At 46.3% G+C, this 16,183-nt stretch overlaps 1 protein-coding gene across 2 annotated transcripts; it reads right to left on the bottom strand.

Moving 5' to 3' along the window:
- Positions 1-2,533: 2,533 nt before the first annotated feature.
- LOC137667355 (carnosine N-methyltransferase 2) lies at positions 2,534-14,872 on the bottom strand. Of its 2 annotated transcripts, XM_068408072.1 has the most exons (8): positions 14,702-14,872; positions 12,305-12,366; positions 10,715-10,853; positions 9,026-9,078; positions 6,088-6,195; positions 5,848-5,978; positions 4,727-4,820; positions 2,534-3,668 (listed from the first exon to the last, which is right to left on the bottom strand). In XM_068408072.1, exons 1-8 carry the CDS (start codon positions 14,725-14,727, stop codon positions 3,313-3,315), a joined length of 969 nt encoding a protein of 322 aa, XP_068264173.1. In that variant the 5' UTR covers positions 14,728-14,872; the 3' UTR covers positions 2,534-3,312. The 2 variants fall into 2 exon arrangements, with proteins under 2 accessions (XP_068264173.1, XP_068264174.1); XM_068408073.1 differs by lacking the exon at positions 12,305-12,366.
- Positions 14,873-16,183: the final 1,311 nt, after the last annotated feature.

The raw sequence follows: 16,183 nt of genomic DNA, 5'->3' as shown, positions 1-16,183 counted from the left end.
AGGATAAAATCTGCAACCATTCCATTTAAAAATAATGCAGTTTGGGGTTTGTAGGCATTACTTCTCCAGAGTACACATGGCAGCTTACTACGTGGTTATCCACAAAAGCGCTCGCTTTGGGCTGGAACAAGTTGTCACGCTGACAGAAGGGCACGGGTCCCTCCGTCCAAAGACCTGCTCCTTGCTGACTGCCATGACACTCATTGCAGAGTAGGGCCCATCCAGACTGAGATCAACAAGGTTAATTTAGCTCAAAGCTAAAGCAGAAGCAACCTCGTGCTCCTGACGTCCCCTTCCTCATGTTTCCTCCTGTGGTCAGCCATAGCCCTGGTGAGCTGTCTACAGACCTGTGCCTGAGAGATGACTAAGCTGCAGCGCTTCAACCATCGAGTGGGGAAAATAAAACTACCCAAGAGCAAATTTTCTGCAGTCGTTGTTAGCACCCATGCTGTGTAATCGTAACTTTTTATAAGTTGGAGCCCGGCACCAAGAACAGGACTCTGCTGTAGAAAAACGCATAGTCCCCAACGGCTGATATCCACATGCAATGACCCAGCAAAGAAGGTGGAGCTGAGCCGGTGCATCATTCGCCTGCCCAGATACTTGATTCTGCTGCTTCATCTCAGCATCTCAAGCAGTTTGGGAGGCAGCTTGCATCGGCTGGCTGCTGCAGCCCTCTCGTGGGCACCCAGACCCAACCGCAGCTGCTGGGAAAGCACAGACCAACCTTCTGCGTGGGAGGACAGCCTATTTTAAAAAGCACAACAAATAGTTATTAAATAGGATATTCACCCAAGAACAAATATATAAATAAATGGAACAGGCACTTAGGATAGCGTTTGTTCCAGGTGTACAAGCAGAGGCATTGTTAAATGACTCAAGAATCAAAGGAAAAATTACAGATAAAGCATTAAGCAGTCCCATTTTTAATGGGGTGCCCTGTTTCATCTCCCTAGGCTGTCACTGAACAGTCTTTGAAGTGCTCCTTTCTTTTGAGCATTTGCACATTGATTTACAATGGTGTGGGTAAATTTTGTGCTCACGGATTTTGCTGAGTATCTGCTTACTGGAAACATGTCTACCTGTTCAGGAAACTCCAAAGAGGGGTGAAAGCCTAAGTGCTGCTTGGGTTGGGGAAGATCTGGGGGAACCTGGACTGTGTCAAATTTCTGCAAAGATTAGTAGGTAGATGATTCTTTGGAGCTTGAAAAGCAAGTCTGACTCTTGATATATTTTGATTTTCATTTTTATCTGCCAGAGAGCGACAGAGACATCACTAATGTGTGGAAATAAACCATGGGGCTTAGTAGTGGAAAGAGAACATTGATGGGAGCAGTGCTGAGAGCCCATCCAACAGCCCAGTCGTACACACCCTGCCCAGTGCTGTCAGCGAGCACAATCAAAGGAGCTACCTGTAGAATAAAAAATAAACTGGTCGAAACGAAAAGCTTGTGCACAGGTATGGGGTACTGTGGAGGAGGTTATCCGGTTTTGACTGATGTCCCTTAGACTGACAGCAATAGCACTTACAGACCAGGGTGCTGCAGTCCTGCCAGAGGGATGATGTTATGCTATCGTTTTCCCATTGCTTTCCTCTTTCTTTCCTTACAGTAGTTTCAGAGAAAACATCTGCAGGAGAAATGGCTGTATTTCAAAAAGATATGAAAAAAAACCAAAAAAAAACAAAACAAAAAAGCCAAAGCACAAAGAGGAGCCGCAATGACTCTGTGAGCTGGCATTCCCTTCTCAGATGGACCGCTGCTGCCTCTGGCAGTGACTGCATCCAGGCAGAGAGGTGGGTTAGGTTTAGAAGGATTAGCAGGACTCTGTGTGACAACGACATCCAATATTTTGCAAGCTAGTGTGCCAACCCATGTGTTCGTCATGCTGGAACAAGCCTTTTGGTCAATACCAGACATCAATAAGGCAGTGGCACCTGCAGCCCCTTCATGTGCACACGGCATGTGCTTTCCAGCTTAAGCATGGAAAAATCAGTTTACAGAGGTGTGCTCTGTACCTGCAGGTATTTTCCATCTGAGCTGATGCTTCCTGCCCCGAGAGCTATTTGCAATGAGGCTGCTGGAACTGCAGGCCCCTTTTTCCCCCTGTGCCCAGCCCAAGGTCTGAACAGCACCGTGGCCCTGAATGCAACACCAAATCCCACTGGTCTCCTGTGCAGGATCTCCCTTTCGAGCCAGCTGCCGTGGCAGCACCTCCTTCAGCCCTCTGAACAACTCAGGACCCTGTGGAAATAGTCTTAACTTACCTATATTAACATCTTTTAACCACATACGTTATATTTAAGAAACATAGGTGCTGTGATGCTGCTTTGAACGAGCCGAGCTTCCTCCCACGGCTGTGGCACAAGGATGAGCTGCAGCTCAATCCCTGCTCCTCCGTGGCCTCAGGCTTGTCTTTCTCTCTCACATGAAAGCCTTAATGCTTCCATAAAACAGAATTTTGCATTTTTGAACCGAATGACCTCTTCACTCTTCATTTTCTGTAAGCCCACACATACAGAAGAAGATGTAACTTTTTTTTGGTTTCAAATTGCTTTTTATTTTATATGGAGAAAACAGTAGTAAGAAAGTAACAAAATTAATATCTGCCTGAAAGAGCACAGGGCAAGTATCATCCTGGGATCCAAAAAATTCTCCAAACAAAAAGGCTGATAAATTTTTAAGACATGTCTATATTGTGAGATGCTGAGATGCTTGGGGCAGTAAATACCTATGCTGATAAAACCATCAGAAATAGCCTAGCACAGAGCAACTTACAGCTCAGGTCTGGGTGCAGTGAGGCACGTCGCTTGGGTGCAAAGCAGCAGGGACACCTTGCTGGATTTGTCCTGGTGCAGCTGGAAGCAGTGGGTCTGCATGGGGGCTGCAGCCACCTCCCGGCTGCAAAGCAGCACCTGGTCATATAGACACGTCCTCAGGTATGTAAACATGCTGGCTCTATAGAAAAGTGGAAATCCCAGTGTCAAAAGCACAGACAGGATGCATACTGTTAAAAAACAAGTCCATGGAGGCTTTTAGTGAGATGAAGCTCTTTACTTTCTGGAAAATGTTCTCCTAGGGCTGAACTAAATAGCCAGGGTGAAATCTTGGCCCTGTTAATCTCTGTGGGACAAAGAGCTCATCCCTGGTGTCGCAGGCAGCTCCACTGACCCTGGCTGGGGTTGGGAGGCTGCAGCTGAGCCCCACTTTCCTGCCTTCTTGCCTACGAGTTGCCTTCTTTCTATGCTATGCCCTTCTGCAACAGCATTGCCCCCATACCCCCCTGACTTGTCTTCTGCCGTTGGTCCGGACCCTAGGATTCAACCACAATCATACTCAAGTTGTTGCTGAAGATGATCCTCCCATCCTTCTTGCTGCTGCACTCGGGCTGGCAGAGAGCCTCCTGCAGCTGCCGCCGCAGCCCCGGCGGGGCCATGCCCAGGAAGTTTTTTGTCCCTGTCAGGAAATCCATCATGCGTCCTCCAACTGGGTCCCCCTCGATAAAGCACTCGGTGATATCCCAGCCCGACGGGAACTCATAAACGCGGTATTCAACACCCAGTCTCTGCAAAACATCCATGATGCCCTTGGTGGTGATGTAGTGGCCACTGTCGGTGGAAGGCAAGCAGTGTCTGTACTTCTTCCATAAGCTGGCCCATCCACTACTGTCTGCCAGAGCAGGAGGGAAGGTTACTTTTGCAAAGCCAAGGCAGTCAAACACCAGCATATGCAACTACTAGATGAGTTTGAAATGTTCCCTCACTGCTCGCCCACACCTTGCCAGGAGCAGGAGAAGAGATCTTCCCCTTACTTGAGTGCACTTACAAATGTCTGTGCCTGGAGAGGGGTAAAACTGTGTTCTCCATCAACTCTCCTTCCAAAACCCTCCTGTTTAAAGGAAACTCCTAGGAGATGGTCTCCAGCACTGGATTTGCCCAGGAGGAGTACACATAGAGATACCAATGCACTGAGCCTGCACGTGCATGCTACCTATTAAGTGCCCTTTTGCTAGAATACTGCAGATGTTTTTATACATCGAACCTGAGTGCACATCAAAGAATATATACCTGAAAAAGTCAGTCCCAGCTAGTAAGGGAAACAGCCTACCGGCGATGTGAGGGGGAGTTTTAATGGCAAACATGGGGAAGTGTGCTTTATCCACCGCACCATGAGCCGGGGATTCATGAATGGCACACTGGAAAAAAAAACACTCTTTTTTTTTTTAATAAGTGCCATGATGTTTTAAGTGCCTCTTTTTCCTGTCCTGTCATAAAGCCTGCAGCTCTTGGCAGCGGCCGTTGTCCTGCTGGGGTCTGGGCCATCACTGTGCAGGGGGAATAGCCCCAAAGATGGGTCCTCCCAGAGCTCAGGTTGTGTTTTTACAGTGCTGATTTCACCATGAAGGACTGACCCTCATTCATGAATAGCCACACCTCTCCAGCCAGTAATTTCACAGCAGGAGGTCTCTTTGAGGTACGGAGCAATTAATCTCCTTCATAAGCAGAGAAGCAAGAGCATGATGGCTATGCCTAAGTGGTCCCATCAGACATTGGGGTCCAAGAGGCTAAGCCCAAGATTGCATCCTCCTTATGAAATACAGCATTCTTTTTATTTAATTACTATAGAATAAGCACTACTGAAATCTCAAGGCAAATATTTGGGGCTCTCAAACTTCAAAGCTCTTCAAAACACCAGCAATGAAGCAAAACATAAAAAGTCCCTCTTACCTGATAAAATTATTATCAGGAGTTTACCCTGATGGTTGAGGCAGCTGTGGAAAAACTTGATAGTATTGGAAATATCCTCCACACGGTACAGCATCTAGAAGTGACAGAGTTATATACACAGCCATTATTCCTCCTCCCCAGTGCAATGGCCCTTCAAAGGCTTAAACCCTTTCTCTATAGAGTTGTTTTAAATTACTTCTCAGTTGCTTCCCAGCCTGTCCTGACTCAGCATGCATGTTGAGGGATGCCCCACAGGACTGAGCATCACCAGCTCTCCCACTGGCACTAACAGCCTGGGGTCAGACCCAGGGACCCTCTGCTCAACCTCGGCCACCAGCCAGACGCTGACTTGCACATTGCTGCCCTTCAAGTCCAGTGCAGTTTTGTGGTTGGAAAATATGTGCAGAGGGGAGTCTCCTGCTTTGTTTGGATAGTCCTTATCACCAGGGGCATTCTCAACCGTGTCTGGGCCATGGGCCAGCTGGATCTCTTCCAGACACTGAGGAATTTGCACTAGGACGAAGCAGGGCTCGTCCCAAAGGCTGCCCTCGGGACTTATAACAGTCCTTGACCCAGCCATCAAACCCCGGGAACACTTTCTGGTTGTGAAATCAGCTCTTATGAAATGAAAACAAAATGAAATAAAAGCAAAATGAAATAAAAACCACTAAAGTGAGAGAATAACAGATTTTTTTTTTACAAAATATAATTGGCACATACAACATCAGTGTCATCAGCATCAGAGATGTAGCAGCGTAATTTTTGACCCAAAGCCTGACACAGGTGTTCGTTCACTATCTTTCCCTTCAGTGCCATCCAAACTACTCTGATAAAGCAAAAAATTCAGGGCTTTTTGCAGCAGCAAAGCACAATTGTTGGCCTCTGTGTGATGGCCTGAGACTTGGCCTGTTTTATTACCTACCATACCCAGTTAAATGAGTACAAACCAGTGACCAAAACCAGTGTGGACAGGGAATGAGTTCTGGTGTTTGTAGAGCTGCTGCAGAAGTTACTGCTCATGGGAGAATTGTGCTCAGCTCTGGTCCCCCTAACTTGATGCATACAGCAGAAATGAAGGGAGTTAAGGCTAATACTTCTATATTAAAGCAATACTCCACTACCTGGATCATATGGATGAAGTCGAATTTCTTAGGTGCGCCTTTCTCTTTCACCTGTTGTTCGTACTCCAAGGAAGTGAGCTGGTGCCAAATAAAAGAGACATTCTGCAGGTCTGGAGCTTGATTCACCAGCTCTGTTTTAAAAAGTAGAAGAAAAACATGAATTTCACAAAACAGCAGGAAAAACCTCGTCATTCAAATTGACAGTCCTCGCTATACCCCAGGCAGCAGGTATAGCCTTACCTTTGTAAGCTGCCACGTGCTGTGGGTTGGGCTCTATGATTTCATTGTCAATAAGGACCCCTGGGTGCGCAGCCTGCAGTATCCTGATCATTTTCAAATCCTGCTCACCTATTCAATAAACACAAATTCCTTACTTTAAAAAGTACATAAATGTGGTGAAAGGATGGCGGTGCACCTGCCACCTCTGCTGCCAGGAACTCCCCCAAGCAGAAGTGAGGCACTTTCTACCTTGCTGTTTGCATGCTGGCGTCTAACCCGGTGATAGTCCTACCATAGTATCTTATTGCTCAAAGTAACATATATTTGCAGATAAGACTAAGAACAAGGAAGAGATAAGCAACAGTGCAGAATCCTGCTAATGGCAATATTCTGGGTCATGGGACAGACAGGTCTACTAACTAGTTGTTATCTTGGAGTTGCAGACAGAGACTCTCATATTTGCACGTAGGTACCCTGCAAATTTATCTACTGGTGCTCCTCTGTTGCTGTCTAAATTCTGGAGGAACAAGCGGCAGTCTTTCCTTCTGTCCTAAGAAGTTTCCAGCCTCTTTCGAGGTGATGCAGGTCACCCTTGTTTCTTTCAGAAAGGCCACGATATACACCAAGTGTACGAAGTCCATCTGCTTCATCTGGGACTATGGAAATAAACAGCAGAGGTGACCACCTTGAGGGGACCTTTGCAAGAATCCTGCTGTAGCTGATGGTGGGCCCTAAAAATAGTCCTGCCCTTGCAAATATCACACACAGAGGGCTTGATACGAGATACTGCATCTTTCCTAGACTTTCAGCTGATGTACCAGCTATGAGAAAAGTCGTCATCTTTGGCAGGTGTTGCAGAAAATAGAATTCAAGGAAGGAAATATCAGCCATGACAGCACTACAGGGACATCCAAGGAAGGATGAGTCTTTTGAAATTGGAGAAAAAAATACCCGAGACCCCTGAGGAATGCAGTGGCAGTGGTGCAGGGCTGGCCAAAGGCACAAGGAAAGAGGCTGCAGCTGCACCCATTGAAGGTGAGGGCATGGACCAGTACTGCTGACAGGAAGGAAGATCCCTATAGCAAGCAGCTGAATCACTTTAGACAGTCCTAAATGCCAGTTAGTACATGCCTGTGGTGGGGAGCATCAGCAATTAGAGGTGCTGATGTGGGATCCCCACGGCTCAGGGCAAGCAGGAGGCAGAGCATCGCTGCCCCATGCCCTGGAGCCACTTATGGTGGCAAATGGGTATATCAACAGCAAATGGGTATCTTAAAAGCTGTTTGGGTTTTTTTTTACTCCATCTCTGTAAAATGCCCTAATCCAGTCTTTGCAAGAGCAGGTAATAACGTCCTCAACTCGGGTGTCTGCAAAAACACGCAGTAAAATACAATGCTGCAGAGCAGGAATTTCTCTGCTCCATCTTGCCCTGCCACCACCAACCCTTCAGCACTAACCACAGTGAGGATGAAACAGGAGTGAAACCCTCTGAAAACAGCAGCCCACCCTGGCACTAACTGGGAGGTTACAGCCAAGATAGTTAAAGCATCCATGGGAAAACATGGGGTGAATGAGAAAATGTGATCTGGAGTGGCCAGCAGCCTTTTAGGATGTGGAGTAGGTCACTAAGCCCCATTAGTATTTTCGTCAACTAAACTAATTCCGGGGGCTCTGTGAAATCCGAGTCCAAGCCTGGAAAGGTCAGGGATCAGATATAACCTTTTGCTCAGTATCACCCTAGCTCACTCCCTGCCTGGCCACAGAAGTTCATCTCTTGCAGCCGTGGCCAAGCTGAGGGGGTGCGAGTTTGTGAGGGGCAGCTACCCAGGAAACCCAGGAAATTTTAGGGGTTTTGGTCTTCCATTAAAACATCTTCTGAAGAGGAAATAAATAAGGAAAAATTAGGATGGTGCAAAAAGTTCATTTTTCCCTTATGTTTTCTTGGAGTCAGAATTTCGGTTTTATATTACTTAATGAAAATGGAGTGTAATTGAGAACTGAATGATTTCTTCCTCCTTGCTTTCTCACACACTCCAACATATTCCCAATTGGGGAAAACAATTCAATGTTATTTTTCCCATACTCAAGAAAAAAAGCAAAAAAAAAAGAGAAAAACTCTTTCATTTACAAGTATTAACACTTAAAATTCAGATGAAAATACTTTTTAAAGCAAAAGCAAACTCCAACAAATCAAACTGCCACTTCTTTTCTCAACTTTTTATTTTCTGCCAGTTTCCCTAGGAGCAAAGTTGGATGTTTCAGTGCTTTTTTTTTTTTTTAAAGCACAAATGCATTTAGAACAGCTTTAAAGCCATTTTTCCAAAAGATTGTTCCTCTCTGCAGGGAAATATCATTTGCAGTTAAACCTCACTTATTGCAAGATAAAAACACAGCAGTAACAAAGAAACATGTCTTGAAAAAGCTGATGAGGCCCTATGCTAACGGTTGTGGCCAGCTGGTTTTGCACCACCTGGAGCAGAGCATCGCCAGCTTTGGCCTCTGGGATAACAAAATGCAAAGCAAAATGAGAGATCCCTTCAGGTGGGATAGTCTAAGACAGGACTTTGGCTGGAATGAACCTCTCGGATGTCTCTCACTCTCTTCGACGAGGTTTGAAGATGCTCTCGTACCTAACCCACAGCAGGACTCCTTGCTTTGAGACATATCAAGTCAGGTGAGAGTCATCAGGAGGCAGAGACTAAGCTAAAATCATCACACTCATCTCACTTCTTGGACAGATTTGAGCAGCAGCAGTTCAGAAGGGAGATGGGGAAGGAAGGGAGGGAGCATGGCTCTTGTCCTGGCTCTACACCCCGTTTTGCCATTCTCTGCTTCAATGAGAAACACTGTTATTAACTCCTGAGTAGTTATTGCCATTGCTCAAAATTTCAGTATCACTTTCTACTACCCATAGGGACCCCACATCCCCCGGCATCAGCGGTGCTGCTAAGCTCCTTACCTGTACCGCTTCCAACTCCCAGAACATTTATAGTCGATTTTCCATTGCCGAGACTGAAACGATACGTACACATTACTTAGCCATACTATGTTACACAACTTCATGTTTTAATTCAAATATCTTGGATGCCACATTGGCCTGGAAATTTAACTGAGTTTTGCCACATGAATTGGGATAGAAATTCAAGCATCCCTTTGCAGCCTAGCTATAACCAGCTGCGTGGTGGGACCCAATCCCATATTACCAAGCTCATATTTCAAAGTACAGTAGGCATCAGGATATAGTGTTTCTCATCCTTTGCCAGAGAGGTTTCTTCAAGCTGTGGCTGGCACCGTGCGTATGTCCTCAGGGAACCCCAGGGCGAAGGGTTCCCTTTGAGGGTAGCAGGGCTGTGCCTAGATGGGATGGGCACTGCTCCCCAGCCAGGGCTGCAGGGACAAGGTGAGCTGGAGAGAGACTTCTGCACCCTCAGGAGACAAGTTTTGTTTTCCAGTATTGGATCAGGAAAAATCAGGCTATCCAGATGACTGGAAATCTCTTTTCAATATTCGTCTTAGTTTGAAATTGAGAGGAAAAGTCAAAATCTTCAATGACTTTGATCTTAGAAAAATTACTTCTGAAAAGATCAAAAATAAAACCCCAACCTTGTGGTTCCTAGTAGAATATTTAATAACAACCTGGCTCGAGTATGAGGAGTTGGGGCTCAAGGCACCTCACTGCTCTGACATATTTTATGGCCTTATTCTGCTCTCAGGCGTGGACTGTGCAGAGGGATTGAGTTTCCCATACACAGTCTCAGGAGATGCTGCAGCAATGATTCAACAAGAGAGGAGAGAGGAGTAAATCCTGCAGGCTGTGAGCTAGTCAAGGAGCCCTAGCCCTAATGAGGGTCAGGAGCCTTTGATACACCCACAATCAACATCATAGGAAGCTGCAGTGTTTTGCATCATTTAAAATTCATATAAGTAATTTTTTTCATTTAAAATTTCCCAATACAAATTATTTTTAATTATTATTTCTATTGCTTTTTTTTTTATAGACATCTGGTCTGGAGTTGCCTACCTAAATTTTTTTCTCAATGGAGAATACAGTTTCCATAACATTCAGAAATTACCCAAACTTGAAAGATCTTTCTTGTGGTTTGGATCTAGGCTGCTCTAAAACTTATCTGCAGTCATCCGGGCTTAATATATTACATCAACACTTCACAAAACTGATTATTATTTGGTGCTTAAGCAATGCAAATCGACTTAGGATAGAAATAAGGAGGTCTTAGGGGATTGAGAAAACCAAGAATTAGTCACTAGAAGTGAATTAGAGATGTGTTTCTGTTTGGACTCATGTGTGATGAAGTCCCAAAAGCAGAGAGAGAGCACAAGAGAGAGCTTTCTTTTAAAAAAAAAAAACCAAAACAAAAAAATACTTTAATCCTTGGAAAATCAGCTAATGAAAAGACACGGACATGAAAATGAGGTCTTGATTCTTTCCTTAACATAGGCTGAGAGGCAGCACAGTGTATTAATTGAAATAGCACATATTCTGGAGTCATTAAACAGAATATCCTAAAGACTGCTATTAAGGGACTTAAAATTGAAAAGTATTAAAAGTTCATTCATGCCCCAGAAAATCCTTAAACATGTTGGTTGACCCTTGTGTACAGGTTGCCCTCCGAAAGTAACAGATCCTTACCTAGCCATGATGTTGGGCATTTCTTCCTTGTTGAATTCATCCATGCACTGGTGCTCTGTTGAATGATCCAAAAATGTCTTAAAGGCCTCCACATACTCCTCAGCCGTGAGACTTCTCATGGAAGGGATCACATACAGCTCTTGAGAAACAAATACAAATTGTGTGTTAGCAGCTTCAAGGCAAACGAAGGATCAAAGCACTTACCTCATGGAAGAAACCCCACCCAACAGAAGCCAGAGATTCAGGAAGGTGGTATGGAGGACACATGGCCCAGGCGCTGTCCATGCAGATGAGCTCATGTGAACACCTTCCAACCTGTTCACACACAGGGTTTGAAAACTATTCTTAGATGCCCTTTGACATCAGCATATTTGTTAAGTGCCTCATTACTACAGGTCAGCCTGATGAAAACGTCTCCAAAATGCTTAGCCAGATATGGGGTACTTGATTTGCAGAAAGGGAGGTGACTGGAGTGTTTTTCTGGAAGACCCAAGGTAAGAAGGTGGAGGAAATCACACAGCAGGTCCAAACCCGGAGGGGCCACCACTCTCGCACGTGCTGGACGGTATAACTGAAATTGCCAGCTGTTGGCACACTGGCTATTAGGGGTGATGCAACACAAAAACTGCCACCTGCACCTGAAGCAAAAATAGTCAACCCTGTGAACCTCATTTCTGACTCTCGCTGGCGTGGGACTACGATGTTCTGCTGGGGCGGTGAATTCCCCACCGAGAGCTGCAGCTTGTGGCCAGGAGGGCAACTAATAGCAAAAGCATTTCATCTGAACAGGCTTGTGCTCAAATGTGGGTGGCTGAGACCAAGATTTCTAGCTCTGAACCAACACCCAGGGCTACTCAAGGGGTTGCAAGCAGTTATTGCAGAAACTCACTTTCCTGCTGTCTCATCCTAATGACAGCACTGCTGCCAGGGCACAAGCTCTGGCCAACTGCTTGGGTCTGAGGAGCAATGATAAGACTAAGACTTGAGGCTCATGAGAAGATGCCAGTACTGGCTCTGGGGTCTATCACTGACAGAGGGCTGCAGGATGAAGGCAGGTGTAGTGCCAGCCTCAACATGCAAAATCAGCATTGGAAAGGAAGTATTCAATAGAAAAAAAAAAGCACAGCTTTTCCTTCTAAATGAAATGAGGATGAAGGATAGGACTCAGCAGAGCATCTTCATCCTCATTTTTGCCTTTTGAGGATCTGCTTATTTGTCCTCTGCTTTTAGTTGCCACGAATAAGAAAACTTTGTATGTCTCATACAGGGCTGTGCAATCTTAAACTGGATGCCTGTGCTGTTTCCAAAACCACATGTCATAGGCAGTTGTGTTTCTGGTAGGTATGTATGGAGACCCAATGTCCAGCCCTATTGGAGTTAAAGATATCAACATGTATCCTCAATACTTTGATCTATACCCTAACATAAGCCTGAAATCACCTGATTTGCAGTCAGTTTAGAATCCTCGTTTTTTTTTTTGTTTGTTTTTTAAACAATCTCTAACTCCAAAAGAATTAAAACATGTTGGTAGTGATAGCAAGCTGAGTGGGCATTTTACTTTCATCTCCTTTTTTTTTTTCTCCCAAATACCTGAATTATCGTGTGGAGCTGTCAGAATCTCTGCTTCAAAGTTCATGCTGGGGAACCTATTCCTGTAAGGAAAGTATAGTACTTCAGTTATTTGAAGAACCTATATGCTTTTTTGAAGCTGCATTGAAAATGCAGAACAATAGGAAGATGCTCCAGGACAAATTTCCTCGCCTGGTAAGCAATACTGTTTATTCTCTTTTACCGGAATAAAGAAAGTCAAAACTTCTTGGTTAGCTGATCACCCATAAGTATCAGCAACGGACTGGCCACCTGCACCAGTGCTTGTCTGAGATGTGTCGTGGAGACTTTTCCTCTCTCTGAAGAACCGTTAATGAGTCAATACAGTGGAAGGCATTAGACTAACTGATATTACACACTCTGTGAAACTTTTAATCATGAATGGAGTAGAAGAAATAGCAGTGAACTTAGGAAAAAGCTATAGTGAACTTCAGCATCCGAAGTGCTAAAAGATCTGCTTGGCCCGATGTTTTGGGGACCTTTTTGCTTTGCTTTTTTTTTTTAAGTTCAGTTTTTCCTGGCTGCAAATATTACATTGGGTAACTTGTAGAAGGCACAGGGCTCAAAGGGCAAAAGTCAAAGAGGTCATTTCACCATAAATGTTTTCATTCAGTCATATGTTTTCATTTTTAGTTTAGAGGTTTATCTGAAGATTTCCAGCAATGAAGTCACATCTTCATTTTCTTTGACAATGTGTCTCATCTATAAAATAGGGATGAGGTGCCACCTGAGGTGCAAGTATGAAAATAAATTACAGCAATGACCTCACTTCTGCAAAGAAAGTGTTGGGGTGAGGCTGTCTGTGCAAGGGAAATAGCCATCTTCTGAGTAACCACATTTTAATATCGAGATGCACAGCAGACTCTAGGGGTGATATTCCTGTATAACCTGGGTTTAGACACGTTGCTGCTCCCAAAGCTTTGCCATTAGAAAATGCTTCATGACAAGCAGTCTGCAATAGCAGTAAGCAGCCCTCAAGTCCTCTCTGCCAGGGAGAAAACTCCTGCATGAATAAGAAACAAGCCAGGAGGTGGAACAGAAAAAAGGGAGTCTTGTAGTAGGGCTTTGAGATACAACATGTAATGACTGTGCTAGCAAGTAGCAAGGAAGTGGCCACATGTGCAAATAGCGCACTGCTTTGATTGATGAAGGCAAGAAAAGACCAAGGTGAACCAGAAGTCTCAGAGGCGCTGGGGCACTGCCAGAGTCCTGCAAGACCAGCTGACTTCATCTGAGTTCACTGCCAAAGTCAGTGGCTCCCACAAGGCACCTCAAAGGTCTTAGTTCCACCACCTTGACCTCACCTCTCCCCAGAAAAAAATCTCACAGAAATTCAGCAAGCAAGCCTGAACTCAGCCCACCTCCATAAGCTCCAGCCTGGCTGCAGGCCAGTCCCTCCAATTTCCACTCAACCCTCTGACCCCTTCCATCGCTGCCTGTCAAAACAGGATTATTTTGTCCTCTCAGTTGGCTGAACTGAGCAAGATGATTTTCAGAATAAATCTCCCAGTAAAATGCCGAGGGGTAGCGTGGCTTCCCCTGAGCAGAGAGGAATAGCTCTCAGGGTCTGGGGACATGAACTCCATTTCTGACCGGTCAAATGTTTCCAGCCATCCCAGGAGACTTGCCAGGTGATCTGGACAGACTGTGGCACAAGTATTCACCAGGATGGATGATGCCAAGACTACTCTTCCACCGAGACTTTTTCCATTTCTCCCCAGACAGAGTTTCTAAGACTGATTAACACTTGCTGCTGGGAAGGTGAAACAGGCTTAGTCATCACTCAGAACAAATGGGCTTCCTCTAAAATCTGGCGTAAAAATCTAGCCTAGATCTGAAAATTGACTGCAATACTTTGGGCTGATGCTGCCCATCCCAAGACCCTGATACCCAACAGCAGGACCGAAGCAGTGACTGCCGGGCAGTGGGATGCTTGCGGGCAGCTGGTCCTGCCGCGGCTCCTGGCTATGTTGGAGCTTGTCGTTAGCAAGGTCAAACCTCTTCCCCTCCATGAACTGAGAAGGTTGTGTTACAGACTACGGGTGCAGGGCACAGACGGAATTTACACTGTCACTTTAAGAGATGCAGCACCTTTAAGGTGAAAAAGTCATTAATTCAAGATGTTTCTAGGATCACAAATTGCAAGAACTTCTTCCTAACTCATCATTTCACTACACCTAAACTTAGGCTGCTAAGGAGCTAAAGGTCTCCTCACAAAGACTAGCTTAGCCCCTGTCCCTCCCAGGACATGGGCACATCTGCTGTTACTCCCACCTTACACATGTCAACCTGTGACACAGGGACAGCATGGCCTGGCCCTGCCACCCAGACGGACAGTGGGGAACCGCGCACCCTCACTCCTTCCCAAAGTCCACCTACCTCTTCATCTCTGGGGCCGGGTCCATGGCTGTGGCGGGTGCCGTGCTGGGACACGGCAGCTGGGCACAGGGCTGGGGTTATCCGGGCGCCTGGCCCCTATGTTAGCATGTCCACTCGCCGCCCCGCTCCGCGCCGCTGTGACCCCGGCGTGTGTTCGCAGCTCGGCTGGCACCTGTCGGGACAGGCAGCGTCACTGGAGCGGGCAGGGGAAACCTGAGCTCCGGGGGAAGGAGCGAGGGGCCGGGGCGGGCGAGGCGTGAGGCCTGGCATCTGCGGGGCTGTCCTCATCGCACGGGAGCTGCGCTGGTTTCAAGGGGAGGGGAAAAAAGGGACAGATTGAGACTTCAAAATCTTTAAAACCTGAGTGGAAGTGGCTGAGGGGTGTCAGCCGGCACCGGGCAGACCCAGGGGCTATTTCCATCTGCTTTTTCATTTGCTTTGAACCCTGCCTCTCCCTCATCCTCACTGCCCCAGACAGGAGATGCTTTCCCGCATCCTTGCTGTGCTGCTGCCCGATGGACAGACACGTTGGGAATGTGCTGGGAGATCCCTGCTTTCTCCAGAGAGAAGAGGGGCTCACTGGCTGCCCAGAGACCTGAGCAAATGATTTTAACTTCTCTGATTCAGTGGGAAATGAGGCATAACAGCAGTACCCTGCGGGCACTGCAGCCCCACGGGCAGCCTGGCACACCCCTGCCCTGCAAAGGGGACAGGCAGCTGGGGCTGGGGGCAGCGAGCCCAGCCTGCTCCCACTCTGCTTGTTAAACTGCAGGGATTAGAAAGCAAGGAAGCGTTTTTGGGGGAGAGTTGGCCAACATGCAGGTGGCTGCAGGTCGCCCAGGATGGGATGGCACAGCTGGAGGTGCAGTGGTCACTATAACAAATACAGAAAATCCTGGGTGCTCCCTGCACCTGGATTCAGCCTTTTCTCCTACCAAGAACTACAGCACCCACAGGACTGATGCTCCTTTGACTAAAATCTAACAACACAAATGTAAAAAAGAAAGGATGTAGAGACTTTGTATGGCCATGTGAGGTCTAGTGGTGGAAAGCGCAGCATTAGGATCCCCTCCACTCCCTTTCCCTGAAGGCAACGGGCAGAACAGATTTAGCAGACAACAAATAAAACCTCCTCCCTTTCTGAGATCCCTCCCCCAAAATACCATCTGTCCCACACAGCTCACCAAGGCTAGGGATCATGCTCTCAGGTGGGGATGCTTCACCATCAAGTGACCTTTCTTGGGTTGTACTAGATTTGGCTTCCAAACAGACTTACCTCCACCCCAAGGCAGTCCGGAGCAGCATGTTAAGCTAGAAACAGCCACATCGCTGGTCTTAACCAAAATATTCAAATCAAAGGCGAGGAAAGACCAGAACCTCTTTGCTAGCTCTGAAATGCAGATTTGGCTCCTGATGCTGTTTGACCACCCAGGCAGTGATTTTACACCAGCCATTTCAATCCCTACATATTTCCACTAGAGA

Source organism: Nyctibius grandis, chromosome 9, assembly GCF_013368605.1.
Source record: "Nyctibius grandis isolate bNycGra1 chromosome 9, bNycGra1.pri, whole genome shotgun sequence".
Classification (NCBI taxonomy): Eukaryota; Metazoa; Chordata; class Aves; order Nyctibiiformes; family Nyctibiidae; genus Nyctibius; species Nyctibius grandis.
The sequence above is the reverse complement of the archived record's forward strand: the minus strand, read 5'-3'. Positions and strand labels throughout refer to the sequence as shown.

What these genes read in the sequence shown, in the direction of transcription:
- LOC137667355 (XM_068408072.1), bottom strand. Translation starts at nt 14,727, where the DNA reads ATGGACCCGGCCCCAGAGATGAAGAG. An exon ending in CCGGCCCCAGAGATGAAGAG is followed by an intron (nt 12,367 to 14,701) that starts GTAGGTGGACTT and finishes CTTTCCTTACAG; the next exon opens with GAATAGGTTCCCCAGCATGA. An exon ending in CCTGATAATAATTTTATCAG is followed by an intron (nt 3,669 to 4,726) that starts GTAAGAGGGACT and finishes CTGCTCTGGCAG; the next exon opens with ACAGTAGTGGATGGGCCAGC.